Consider the following 15,215-nt stretch of genomic DNA (forward strand, 5'->3'; position numbering starts at 1 on the left):
TGAGCTAACAGACAGCCGTGATTCCGTTGGTGAAATTCGTGCTACACAGTAATTCTTCTCATGTCATCTCTCGTCTCCCTCACATCAACAATAATTCTATTGTAAAGAAAAGTGCAGTTTAATTTGTTTTAGGTTATATTTTGTTTTAGAAATGTTATGCAAATAAATATTTTTGTGTTGTGGACGAATCATCCGCGTTTCGATTGTTTCTTATGGGAAAATTTGCTTTGATATACGAGCACTTTGGATTACAAGCATGTTGCCAGAACGAATTATGCTCGCAATCCAAGGTTCCACTGTATTTGATTCACCCTCGTAGATTTTGATTCCCATAGGGAACTTGAAAATTTGTCCTGAATGAATAAATTCATAATTTCAATATAATCGGTCCATTATCAGAAATTATAAGAGCCTCCGTGGCTCAGGTGACAGCGCGCCGGCCTCTCACTGCTGGGTTCTGTGATTTAAATCCCGGTCAATCCAGGTGAGATTTGTGCTGGAAAAAGTGGTGGTGGAACAGATTTTTCTCAGGGTGCACCGGTTTTCCCTGTCATCTTTCATTCCAGCAACACTCTCCAATATAATTTCATTTGTCAGTAATTGATCTGCGCCCCAGAGGAGTGCGACAGGCTTCGTCAGCCGGCACAATTCCTATCCTTGCAGCTAGATGGGGGCTTCATTCATTCCATTCCTGACCCGGTCGAATGACTGGAAACAGGCTGTGGATTTTCATTAGAAATTATAAATTTTCCATTTAACTTATTCTTGGTTGCTAGAGTTTTGCCCCAGTGGGAAAATTTGGGTTCAACGTTTAGTAACTAACACACCTACCAATATGCACCGTCCTCTACCCACCACACTAAACTAACACTAGCAATGCCTTGCCCAAGTCCAATCATATTTTGAATAAATAATATACAGAGTTTCGACGATACTTACATTTCTTTTTTTACAGGGTACAGATATAACAGAAGCTTTTGAGGCCCACCACATCTCCTTCCTAGCGGAGCGTCTGTTGCCAAACTTCCACGTTCGTCCCGCCACTACCAAACGTAACTCCCCGTACACCTTCGAGCCCGACGGATTTTATCGCACACTCAAGAGTCGGGTTCGCGAGGCACTGAAGGGGCAGGTAACGGGACCAACAAGGAGATCTATAGTGTCGGCGGACGCTCTGTTGACAGGCTCCCTTGCCACCGCTATCATGGCCGGAGCAATGTGGAGCTACTCTCTCGGAGCACTGTCTGGGTTTCTCCTCACCCTCACCGTCATCTCTGCGCATAACTTCTTCCACCAGAAGGACAACCTGCGCATGTACTATTTTGACTTGAGCTTCATGTCCTCCAGGTGAGCTATCATTTATCTTAGATACTGGGGTAGCCATACATCCCAGAAAATCAGGATTGTCCCAGATTCAAGTGGAATATTGTACTGGCCAGTTCAGTAAAATTCCTGTAAAAGAGCCTGATGTTTTACATTTACTAACTACAGCAAAGCTCTGATTAACTGCAGAATTGAGTGGTAAGGGTAATGCAGATAGTGAAAATTGTGAATAACCCAATAAAAGACTAAAAATGAGGTGTAAACACAAAAATGAATATTTCAGCATAAAAAGTACCGGTATGTTTTTCTTTTGGAGCACTTTAATCAGTCTTATACATTAAAGTCTAACAGTATTAAATAGAGTCAGCTTTTCATCTTCTTCTTCTTCTGCTCCCAAAACTTCTTCATCCTGTCGGACCTGGCTGCCCTTTAGTTGTCAGTAATGGTGTACTTCCTTAGTTCAAATGTTATGAGTTTGAATCGTAAGTGTTTATACCTTAGAATCTTCTTCTCTTCTCTACCTTCAATTTGGAGCATTGATAATTTAATTCTTCTAAATCATTCACGATCTCAGTGAACCAAGTGTTCTCCGTTTTATTTTTCCAGAAGTAACTAAACAACTGCTTCACTAGTCAGATTTCTGGCTGTCTGAATACATGACAAAGGCAATTCTACTTTTCCGCATTGTTTCTATTATTGATTTGCTTTCACGATATACCACTTCATTAAGTAATGATCTCCCCTGGCCATCAACTTGGTGTTTCTTATTGATGACTGTCCTGATAATTCTTCTATCTACTTTCAGCAATTTATCGGTTGTTGATTTCGTGTTCATCTTGAAGAGTGTTTTACTAGCATAATTTGTTTGGGTTTTACAATTGTATTGTAATGTTGAAATTTAGCATTAATACATTGGCCAGGTGATTCAATGTTTTCTCTTTTGTGTTCCAGGTTATAACTTCCCCAAGATATTTGAACTTATTCACAATCTTAATTTGTTTGCCAATGTCAAGGTGAATGGCTGGTGTTTCAAGTATGTTTTATTGTACAAAAAACATAATATGTAAAACTTTTAAAATATGTACAGTACAGCAGAAACCTTTTCTCTACGCCTAAATCACTAAACTAAAGAATAGTAAAGAAAAACAATACTGTTAATAAAAAGTGTCCGGTTATGCCTTTTTTAAAAAATCAGTCACTCGTTTTTTTCTTCATGCTTGGGAAACACCTTTCCTTTATTCCGGAATTGTACTTTCCTCAACATGAGTCTTTCTGCAAGATGTGCATCGTCGTCTTGTTCCTCTAAATATTGAAGCAATGCATGTGTACTGCAAAGCAGTTTCGTGTGTCATCCGCACAGGCTTCGCTTTCACTTTGTTCTTCTTTGTTCTTGTTCACTCCGATTGCTTTCTTTGTTATCTCTACGTCAGTCAGTCGTTCAAACCCCGGCTCACTTGCGCCGCTTTCCAGCCACTCTTCTATGTTCTCTTCGTCGACATTCTCACCGCCCGGAGTGGAGGTCACTAGAGGTCAACAAGTTTAACGGTCGGCACGACTTCATTCTCTTCTTCACAGATGTTTTGGTTGACATTTGTTACGATACTTGGAAAGAGCTTTCTCCACGATTTAACAAGGGTTGATGGTCTGATGTAATCCCATGCAGACGCAATATCGTATATGCTATCCAAAATTAGATTGTAGCCTTCTTTGACTTTTGAGAGTAACAGCTTTGTTCTGTATGTTCTCTTTATGGTTACAATGACTCCCTGGTTCATAGGTTGTATCAGCACAGTAACATTAAGAGGCATTTGAGGTTTGTATTTTTAAAAAATCTTGACACTCACTGATAATTGGGGTTTTACTGTACATGTGTATTATGATACAATATTGAAATAAATTAAAACTCTTGACATTAGGTAGTCTATTTCATGCCTATCTTGAAGTAATAACTCTCAAGTTATTTATTGTATGAAAGCCAAGTTATATTTTTAAAAAAATGAATAAAATAAACAACAACATAGAAACAAGAAAACTTTGTATACTGCATTGAGGAACTCTCCTCTTAATCATTTTCAGCAGGGCCTCTCAGGGTGCATTGCATGGCGCAAAGTGCAAAAACGATTTCGCTAGGTTGACCAGAGTGCAGACCCCCACTTCTCGATTTTAAGCAATAGCGCTGGTTTCTCTTTCCCTACACTTGTCTCCCCCATCTTCACTTGCTCTGTAGCGCTTCGCCAATTCAGCAGAATTGAACTGAGCCGAGTCGTCCCAAGACAAAACTCTGGTCCAAACTGAGCCAAGTCGGACTGATGCACAGTGCAGAGAACCTCTGAGCCTCAGTTTGCACGCGTGAGACTTTGGGCATTTGGGAGACCCTGATTTACAGGATCACCTACTCTTAATTCCCTTAGTTTTATTTTCTATCATAGGATATAAACTTCATGGTTCTGATCCGTATTGAATTGTAATTACAATATAATTATTAAATTAATGTTGTAATGGACCATCTTCCAATACTATAATATGCAATATTCTAAATTACATTAATTAGGGCCTAGTTTGGGTCGGAGCTGGCCATCTTCAGTCTTAATGTAGAACATCTAATAACTAAACAAATGTACATGCACACAATTGACATAAAACAAATAAAACAAATATATACAAACTGAGATTAAAAACTGGGATGAAATTATGAGTAAATTTGAAAATAACTAGGTTCTAAATTTGTGCATCTTGAGTATGCTCATCATAGAGACTCTTTCATGTATTAATATTCACAGAACTGTTAGTTCTAACACTGCTAATCATTACTAATTCAATTGTAAACGGGAACTGGTACATGTTCATCCCATAGTCCATCACCAAATCTATTTGAGTGGTGTTAGCCGTATGCGAGTCACTGGACACCGCTGTAAATAACCAACAGCTGATGGAGAACTGCTAGATGGTGTTCCAACATCAATCAAAGTAATAAATGAGATGATCTCGTGGTGCTTGTTAAATCATGCTGAAATGTGAAATGAAACGGAAGTGTGACATATACATATGTTACATATACATGAAATAAAACAAATTTTTTTTAAAAAACCTTGGAGAGACTTGAACTAAAATTAACATAATGTAAGAGACTTGTAATGAAGTTGGTTTTAAAGATGTTACAGTGAGTGAGGAAATATACAATTGGTGAAAGTAGTAGTGATATTGACATTAGAAGGCTTCTATTATAATTAAAATGAACAAAGCAACAGTCTGTTATGTCACACTTCTGTTTCGACTAGAATGTCAAACAACCCACATTCTTAACATCATTGCAGCATTGCATCAAATTGAGATGGTCCATAAAGGTCCTATTTAAACATCCTTCTTCAACTTCAACTTCGTATTTTTTTATCAAACTGAACCACATCACCATATGCCATTGACTTTCGACTTATCTCTTGTAAACAAATAATTGCTGGTCACTTGACCATATCTCATTATTATTTTATTCTACATTATTTATTAAATCCGATTTTTATCGCCATTTTCGTTGTAACCACTGGTCGGCCAACATAATTTTTTAGCAATCCTATTTCTTGTTCATAATACTTCATTACAAGTCTCTTACCATATGTTAATTTTAGTTCAAGTCTCTCCAAGGTTTTTAAAAAAAAATTGTTTTATTTCATGTATATGTAAATCAGGTGCCTGATTCTATTTTAAGGTTAAGATAATGGCTGATGATGCCTAAATTCAAGGCGAAACATGTACCATTTTAGTGAACATGCCAAAGTAAATCAACTAAGACAAAACTTATTGTATTGATTAGGTGGTGAATTCAATAAATTAACTTATTGTTCCAGCTGGAGTGTGTATTGTAGAGATAGGATAGGAATGGTTGGAGGGGAAGTATTCATTCTGGTGAAAGAAGAATTTGTAAGCTACGAAAAAGTTGAAGATGAGAAACATGAAATTCTAGGTGTAAGGCTCATTTCTAAAGATAATAGGCAACTTGATGTCTTTGGAGTGTACATACCGGGAAAGGGTAGCGCTGACACAGATTCAGAATTATTTGATAAGATAATCAGCCATGTGGGAAACGATATGGAAAGGAATGAGATTGTAGCGGGAGATCTGAATTTACCAAATATCAATTGGGAAGGTAATGCGAACGACAGGAAGCATGACCAACAAATGGCAAATAAGCTAATATGGGAAGGACAGCTGATTCAGAAAGTGACGGAACCAACTAGAGGGAAAAATATCCTGGACGTGGTGCTGATAAAACCAGATGAGCTCTATAGAGAAACCAAGGTAATAGATGGTATTAGTGATCACGGAGCTGTTTTTGTCGTAGTTAAAAATAAATGTGATAGAAAGGAAGGTCTTAAAAGTAGGATTGTTAGGCATTACCATATGGCTGATAAAGCAGGCATGGGGCAGTTTTTAAAAAGTAACTATGTTCGGTGGAAAACTGTAAATATAAATGTAAACAGACTCTGGGATGGGTTTAAAGAAATTGTTCAGGAATGTGAAAACAGGTTTGTACCTTTAAAGATGGTAAGGAATGGTAAAGGCCCACCTAATTATAATAGAGAAATAAAGAGACTAAGAAGGAGGTGCAGATTGGAAAGAAATAGAGCTAGAAATAGCTGTGGAAGTAAGGAGAAAATTGAAGGAACTTACTAGGAAATTGAATCTAGCAAAGAAGGCAGCTAAGGATAACATGATGGCAAGCATAATTGGCAGTCATACAAATTTTAGTGAACAATGGAAGGGTATGTATAGGTACTTTAAGGCAGAAACAGGTTCCAAGAAGGACATTCCAGGAATAATTAATTAACAAGGAGAGTGTGTATGTGAGGATCTTCAAAAGGCAGAAGTATTCAGCCAGCAGTATGTAAAGATTGTTGGTTACAAGGATAATGTCCAGATAGCGGAAGTGAATAATGCTAAAGAAGTATTAAAATTTACATATGATAACAATGACATTTACAATAAGATACAAGAGTTGAAAACTAGAAAAGCGGCTGGAATTGATAAGATTTCTGGGGATATACTAAAGACAATGGGTTGGGATATAGTACCATATCTGAAGTACTTATTTGATTATTGTTTGGTTGAAGGAGCTATACCAGATGAATGGAGAGTTGCTATAGTAGCCCCTGTGTATAAAGGAATGGGTAATAGGCATAAAGCTGAAAAATACAGGCCAGTAAGTTTGACATGCATTGCATGTAAGCTTTGGGAAGGCATTCTTTCTAATTATACTAGACATGTTTGCGAAATTAATAACTCGTTCGATAGAAGGCAGTTCGGTTTTAGGAAAGGTTATTCCACTGAAGCTCAACTTGTAGGATACCAGCATGATATAGAAGATATCTGGATTCAGGAGGTCAAATGGACTGTATCGCAATTGACCTGTCTAAAGCATTTGACAGGGTGGATCATGGAAGATTACTGGCAAAATTGAGTGCAATTGGACTAGACAAAAGAGTGACTGAATGGGTTGCTATATTTCTAGAAAATAGATCTCGGAGAATTAGAGTAGGCGAAGTTTTATCTGACCCTGTAATAATTAAGAGGGGAATTCCTCAAGGCAGTATTATTGGAACTTTATGTTTTCTTATCTATATAAATGATATGAGTAAAGGAGTAGAATCAGAGGTAAGGCTTTTTGCAGATGATGTTATTCTGTATAGAGTAATAAATAAGTTACAAGATTGTGAGCAACTGCAAAATGACCTCGATAATGTTGTGAGATGGACAGTAGGCAATGGTATGATGATAAACGGGGTTAAAAGTCAGCTTGTGAGTTTCACAAATAGGAAAAGTCCTCTCAGTTTAAATTACTGCGTTGATGGGGTGAAAGTTCCTTTTGGGGATCATTGTAAGTATCTGGGTGTTAATATAAGGAAAGATCTTCATTGGGGTAATCACATAAATGGGATTGTAAATAAAGGGTACAATTTATTAAAAGGGTACAGATCTCTGCACATGGTTATGAGGGTGTTTAGGGGTTGTAGTAAGGATGTAAAAGGAGAGGGCATATAAGTCTCTGGTAAGACCCCAACTAGAGTATGGCTCCAGTGTATGGGACCCTCATCAGGATTACTTGATTCAAGAACTAGAAAAAATCCAAAGAAAAGCAGCTCGATTTGTTCTGGGTGATTTCCGACAAAAGAGTAGCGTTACAAAAATGTTGTGAAGTTTGGGCTGGGAAGAACTGAGAGAAAGAAGACGAGCTGCTCGTCTACGTGGTATGTTCTGAGCTGTAAGCGGAGAAATGGTGTGAAACGACATTTGTAGAAGAATAAATCTTTACAAGTAGGAAAGATCACAGTATGAAGGTAATGTTGGAATTCAAAAGGACAAATTGGGGCAAATATTCATTTATAGGAAGGGGAATTAGGGACTGGAATAACTTACCAAGGGAGATGTTCAATAAATTTCCAAATTCTTTGCAATTATTTAAGAAAAGACTAGGCAAACAACAGGCAGGGAACCTGCCACCTGGGCGACTGCCCTAAATATAGATCAGTAGTGATTGATAGAACAATATAGGAGTTATCTGACACAGGGATAGTGTCCCCGGTTCAGAAAGCCAAGAAAAATAGCCTAGAGGAGATTTTGTCATGCTGACCATGCATCAACTCGTAATCTGCAGGCTTTCGGGCTGAGCAGCAATCGCTGGGTAGGGCAAGGTCAATCAGGGCTTGTAGTACCATGGGTTTATTTTTCTATGACTATGATATTTACTTGTGATTCTTTTCTTTTTGCCGTAGGGAGTGGAGAATTAGTCATGCTCTAAGTCATCACCTGTATCCCAACTCGCTGTTGGACCTGGAGATCTCCATGTGGGAACCCATACTGCAGTGGCTGCCACGTCCGGACAAGAGTCTGTTGTCCCGCTATGGCCCGTTGGTCTACAGTCCCATCCTTTATGCAACCATGTTCCCTGTGCAGCTTCTTATAAGGTATTGTGACCCCACTGAAAATTGCGTTTCCAGTAATTTCAGTCCAGTTTGTGTGAGTTGATTAATGTGGCTCTAATTAAGGAACGTAGGTAGAAAATTTTGCCTTAACAAAAGAAGTATTTCCAAAAATGATAGTTTTTAAAAACAATTTTTGTCCATTTTGAAATTGTTCCATGTGCAGTATTGTTTGGTTTATTACTTTAATATTTGTTTATATAGGTTAGAAAAATTAAAGGAGTAATTTTTGAAAAATATAAACCCACAAGTAAACTGGGTTAGAAATCATAATGGATTATCAGTCAACTTTGATTAGAGGTAGTCTCCACCTTTCAATACTTGTTTTTTATCTTGTATTCATTTACAACTAACACTTAAAAAACATGTTTTGCCTCTTTCTCGAGACATCTTCAGCTAAAAACATACAAAAAATGACACAGACAATAAAAGCAACTTTAAAATCCTGAAAACCTCATTAAATACTGATAATATGCTTCTTTCGGATGTGAAGTGTTTTTGTTCTGGGTACATGGTGTGTATGTATATATATATACACACACACACACCCTGAGTGGCCAAAAGTCACGGGAAGGGGTGTTCCATTAGAAAATGTGCCGTGTATGACCCCTGAGCATTGTGGCTAGCTGCAGTGTAACTGAGCAGCCTGTCGTAGACACCAGTGTCGTGAAGATGGCAACACGTCGTGAGTTAACCGACTTTGAACGTGGGATGATCATCGGCGCATGGGTCATAGCATTGCGGAGATTACAACATGCGAATTCGGGTTTCCGAGGTCAACAGTGTCGAGGGTGGATCTTCAATATCGCAGAGGGAATGTTACCACCCACGTAAACTGCCGCATGGGAATGGACATCACGTCGCCTTCGCAGAACCATACTGGATGCTCGACGGGCTACTGTGATTTAAAGATAAAAATTTCATTGTTCGTATTGAAAAGTATCACAGTTAAAATTGAAATAATAAATAAAGAGGTTCAACCTATTCAATACAAAAGAATAAGAAATGTAGTGATTACATTCTTATTTAATAATAAGTAGAAGTGGTACCGGTTTCGCCCCTAGTCCAGGTCATCATCAGCCGATTAAAACATGAAAAACAATGCATAGGAAAAAGAAAAGAAAGGATCAAGTTCACTCCGGATCAGTGGAAGAGGCGATATAAAAATGACGGGGGTAGACACTGTAAAATTTAGAAGAAGTAAAATGTAAGTCACTTAAAAGAAACAGTGCGTAATTTTCTGAACGACAGTATGGCACACGCAGTGTTAGGCAAAGTCTTATAATGTTTATGAAATGCGAAGAACGGTTAAATGAGCTAGCTTGTATACACTGTCAGGCACAAAGTCATAACACAATCCGGCGGTTCTAGTGTTAAGTAAGGGCCGTTTTGTTGTAGACGCTGGTAGTTCACGCATGTGCACCGTGTGCCGACATGCCTCGGGAACAACGGTGCTCAGTTGCAGCTCTTTTGCTAACCTGTACGGTTCTGCTTTGTGCTTGCTCAAACGTTCAAGATTATCAACTCGACCGCCCCGTACAAGGTTCGGCCAGTGATACGGGTTTTGTTGTGCAAGGAACCTGTCTGCTGGAGACATTCACTGACAGATTTGCAAAGTGTATGGTGCTAATGCTATGAGTGAAGGCAAAGTGCATAAGTGGGTACGAGACTTCAAAGATGGCCATGACAACGTCCACGACGAGGCCTGCACCGATCGCCCATCACTGATCACAGACGATTTGGTGCCTTCAGTTGAAGTGAAGATTCATGAGGATAGACGCTTCACAATAACAGCTCTCTCAAACGCCTTTCCTGATGTGTCTAGGTCAGCGCTTTACAAAATTGTTTCTGAAAACCTAAACTTTAGGAAACTGTGCTCCCGTTGGGTCCTTAACGGAGGACCACAAAAACATAAGATTTGAATGTTCGATGATGTTTTGACCTGTTATGCCGAACAAGGTGACGACATGTTGAGTCAGATTGTAACAGGAGACGCAACATGGGTTTCGCAATTCACGCCCGAATCAAAGCAACAGAGCATGGAATGGAGACACACACATTAACCTGTAAAGGTGAAGGTCAAACAGACTCTGTCCCAGCGCAAGATCACAGCGTCCGTGTTTTGGGATAGGCATGGTATTTTGTTGGTCGATTTCATGCAATAAGGAACTACTATCAATGTGGAAACCTCCTGCCAAACCTTGAGAAAGCTACGCAGAGCAATGCCAAAAGACGTGGCATGCTGACAAAGGGAATTGTCCTTTTCCATGGCAATGCAAGGCCTCACACTGCAACTCAGACCTGAGGTTTGTTGGACACTTTTGGCTGGGAAGTTTTAGACCACCCACCCTGCAGTCCTGACCTTGCGCCGAGCAATTACCATCTGTTCCGCCACCTCAAACATCACCTCAGCGGCAACCATTACAATGATGATGACGAAGTGAAAACGGCTATGAACTCTTGGTTATCGGAGTAAGCGGCAAGTTTCTACGAAGTGGGTATTCAAAACTTAGTTGTAAGGTATGACAAGTGTTTAAACAAACTTGGTGGCTATGTTGAAAAATAGAGTAAAGTATGTAAAATCTGCAAATAAATGTGGTGTTTGAAAATCTTCTTTCGTTGTATAGTTATTTCCAAACGTCCCTTACTTAAAAAACAAGCCTTGTAAACAGCAAGAAAACTTACATTAATAGAACACGACAACCAATCTCTGTAAGCCAATGCATACCAATCTAGAAGGGTAAACAATGCCAATTTAATCCATTTTAGCTTCAGGACAGCCCTGCTAGCACTAGTAACGTACCTCATTACATTATTCGACAAGTTTGCACTTTGCCGGCATTACACATGATATGAAGTGTTCCATTAGGAACATACCAATCATGAAGAAGCTATAGAACTCCAACACAAAAATGTAACAAACCTTATAAGGCATCTATGAACATGACAATAAAATTTTATTGATTTTAACCTGTTATCAATATTGTTTACAGCTCAATTCCGGGAGATAGTGGGTTCAAACCCCACTGTCGGCAGCGCTGAAGATGGTTCTCCGTGGTTTCCCATTTTCACACGGCCGCTTTCTTCCCATTCCTAGGCCTTTCCTGTGTCAGTGCAATGTAAAGAAAAAAGAAAAAAAAGTTATTTACTATGTTTTTTAAAACTACATTCTTAGATTAAGAGATGTTCAACGATTTCTATATGTTATTTTATCTTATCTTCTCAAGCAGTTGAGGATGATCGATTTTAGATCGAAACTGGTCCTGCAAATGGTCTATTTTTAATGTAAATACATTGTACTTGCAGTATTGATCAAGTGAAATTATTGCCATTATAATTATAATTCTTTTCCAATGCGAGTCTCTCTTCTTGGTGATATTATACTGCTAACCCTATGAACTTTATCGTATCTACTATATCAAAGCATGAACTTCCTGATCACATTATTTCTTCCTGTTCGACAGGATTACTCTGTATCTGAAGGGCCACATGAAGGGTCCAAGGAAGGAAGACTTCATTCCTCTCATCTACCCACTGGTCATATACTCGTACGGCGTCTGCAGCGTGAGGGAATCCATCATCATGTGGTTGTGGATAATCACTGTCGCCAGTTTTTGCTTTGGGTGCATAGGACTGAATGCAGCCCATCATCATCCAGAGATATTTCATGACGGAGACGCACCCAGGTACGGGCAACTTACACGTAGTCTATATTTGTGATGGCGGTACCTTAGATCCTTTTCAACAGAACAAGTATGAACTAGGCCACCATAGCTCAACTGGTAAGAGCATCCAACACTGAATCAAAAGGTTGTCCGTTTGGATCCCACTGGTGTCCGGTTGGCCATGTTTGTTCTGTACTTAACATCTCTTCAATATGTACTGAACATGACCTAATACATTGAAAGTTTAGTTTGAGTAATATTTCTTTAACCCTTAAAACTCATGAGGTGGGCCATGCCCAGGGCAATACCAGACACGATTTTCTTCTCTGTATAACTCCTTTTTTGGGTTACACACGCATGAATCATAGATACAGTAACATCTGCAGACGACAATTCGAAGCCCTGTATTATTATAATCTCTTTAATACTTAGGGCGCGGGCGCCTTACTATTATGTTGCAAGGTATCTTTCTAGGCCTGTGACAAGTATAATATTATGTTGGTGGATTTCTTGTTCTTTGTGTTGGATACAAATGTAATATTACAGCTCTAGCACTCCTGTGTGGATGCCAGTAAGCATAAAGTTGCACATACTGTCGCTAGATAGCACCACGTCACCATTTAGCGGAAGGATATCGATCTGTTCGAAGGCATGAGAACTCGTGAAAGGAGCTTCACTCGTAAAGTTGTTCTGCGCGTGGCTTGTGTTCAGCTTCATTTTTGTATTGTTTACAAATCTGAAAGCAAAGAAACTCAGCACCTTCCAGTTTGCTCAAGATCAGTGCTGTCTGCAGGCACGAATTTGAACCCAGCACCTCCAGTTTGATGATAGCTCAGATCATTCGAAAATATTTCCCAGACAGTTTTTCTCTTTCTGAAGGTAACAGGAAGGCACAGAGAAGATGTATTGTTTGTAATGACAAGAAAAAACATCGCATGGGTAAGGCTGGGAGAAAAGACACTTCATATCAGTGTACGACGGTGATGTTGAACTTTGTGTCACCCCTTGTTTTAAAATTTATACCATAGAGCAGGGCCTCTCAAACGCCCAAACTCTCACGCGTGCAGAGCGAGGTGCATAGGCTCTGTGCACTGTGCATCGGTACGCTTCGCCTCAACTCGGCTTGACTCGGATGGTGTAGTGTGCTGAGAGCGACGAAGCGTTTGGTGGTAGACGACGTGTTTATCAGTGAAATAGACAAGCGCACGACAACATAATAATGGAGCAACCTGTTTCGAAGAAAGCAAAGACTACCGAAAGTCCATTTCAATCGAACTGGGAACTTTCGTATTTTTTTTTGTTCGTTTGTCGTGACGATAACGCCAAATGCTTAATCTGTGGGACGATAATTACATGCGTAAGAAAATCATCTATTGAAAGACACTACAACACACTACATTCAGAAAATTATTGTGAAATCATAGGAGACGTCAGAGAGAAAGAATTAAGGAAGTTGAAACAGCTTGAAGAAGAGCATTCTATATACACAAATGAGTTTTGTTCCAGTACTGTAGCATTTTCATTTTGGTTACGGGTTCTGCATTTTTTAAAAATTATGTTTACATTCCTCTCAAACATGTATGTGTATTTCTAATTCACTTTTTAAATTTTTTTAATAACACTGGTAACGGTGTCCCATGTCTCCGCTCACCACACGTAAACATTTCGCAGTGGGGGAGAAACAGCAGTGAAGGTGAGGAACGTGGAGACAGGCCGAACGGGGAGACAGGTGTAGGGAGAGAGGAGTGGGGGGTCTGCACTCTGGTCAACCAAGCGAAGTCGTCTTTTGCACCGTGCACAGTGCATGCACCACGCGCATGCACCCTGAGAGGCCCTGCCATAGAGCATTATGAGAAGTGACATTTTTTGGATTTAAGTTCAAAGTCATGTGTTGTATCAATGAAATGATTATTGAGATTTACCGTATTTACGCGAATAGTCCCCGCACATTAAAAAAAAAAAAAAAAAAAAAATTGGGGTAAGAAATTGGGGTGCAGGTTTTATTTGCGTCAAGCTCGAATCTAGCGGGAAATATTGCTATTAAATAAGATTTTGTTTATCAGTATAGTACTGACAATCTTACATACAAATTAGAGGAGATCGCAACAGGGAAGGAGATTTGAAAAGGGTTGCGCAGTAACTTTTGCGCACTTTGTAGTATGACATGTTTTCCGCTGAGCCAATAGAATCATTTCAGTAAGAGGTGCCTGTTTGTGCGGGTCACGAGTGAATGTTTAGAGTTTTATTTGTAAATATTATAACCAACGAATTTAGGGAATTATTTGCATGTGTACGATAGATCCAGGAAGAGCAAAAAGACAAGTACTGCATCGACAGGCGTATTTAGAGTGTATTTGTATTTTCTAAGCATGCAGTAGCAGGCGGGTAAGGTGAGGAGGAACGCCATGTTGCCATGCCTCAAAAGAAGAGAGCACTCGCGTGTCGTATCAGCCTGCAAACAGTACAGAGGATAAAACAAGCTACGGAAATAAAAATAATGCAGTGTTCAGGCCGCCAGGGAAGAACCCTAAGAGGAAGAAGCCAGTGTCGGACCTCGATGATTTCAATAAAAATGTTCTGCATACAACAATATTTGATATGTATAAAAGCGGCGAATATCCTACGGCATTGAAACTGGCCCGCCAGTTACCTTCCTTAATTTCTCGAAAATTTCCCTCTACACTTTCTTGGGGTTCGATGTTAAGAATTAATTTAGACTTTCGAGAAACATTTAAGCCCACGAAAAATATAGGTCATCGCTTTGGAATTAAAGATATAACAGGATAAAAAAATGTTTACACTTTCGTGCTCGCGGCTCTACTTCAGATGACAGGGTGGCCGCTGCCTCAGCCAGAAGCATGTCATAAATGGTCGCTGTCTCAGTGACTTGTCAACAGGTGATGACAGCACTTCCCGTCTGGCATGCCGCTAGCCGGCCTTTACCCTCTAGGCCGCGCCGGCTAGAATGTCAAAGCGTCTGGAAATGGTGCAATGTGCCTATCTTGCATGGGCCGTAGTGTCATTCTTCTGTGTGCGTCAGTTGAAGTGAATCACGTGTTCGAGATGGCAACTAAAGGTACACACTATAGGTCTTTAACGGCCGAAGAAAAGCTGCAGATTATAAAAGACACAGAAGAAATTGGAAATCGTGCAGCAGGAAGAAAATACGTAGACAAGAGCTGTATTCGTAACTGGCAAAAAAATAAATTACGGCTTTAGCAAACTAGTAGTAATCGCCGGGCATTTCGTGGGCAGA

General features: G+C 39.5%; 1 protein-coding gene across 2 annotated transcripts in view; it reads left to right on the forward strand.

Moving 5' to 3' along the window:
• The window catches only part of LOC136884979 (cytochrome b5-related protein), an 83,573-nt gene that overhangs the window by 61,762 nt on the left and 6,596 nt on the right, over nt 1–15,215 (forward strand). For both annotated transcript variants that reach the window (XM_067157345.2, XM_067157346.2), the window contains exons 3-5: nt 956–1,347; nt 8,088–8,279; nt 11,759–11,980. In XM_067157345.2, coding sequence (XP_067013446.1) covers nt 956–1,347; nt 8,088–8,279; nt 11,759–11,980 — 806 coding nt within the window. The remainder of the gene's footprint in view (nt 1–955; nt 1,348–8,087; nt 8,280–11,758; nt 11,981–15,215) is intronic.

This window comes from Anabrus simplex, chromosome 13, assembly GCF_040414725.1.
Source record: "Anabrus simplex isolate iqAnaSimp1 chromosome 13, ASM4041472v1, whole genome shotgun sequence".
NCBI lineage: Eukaryota > Metazoa > Arthropoda > Insecta > Orthoptera > Tettigoniidae > Anabrus > Anabrus simplex.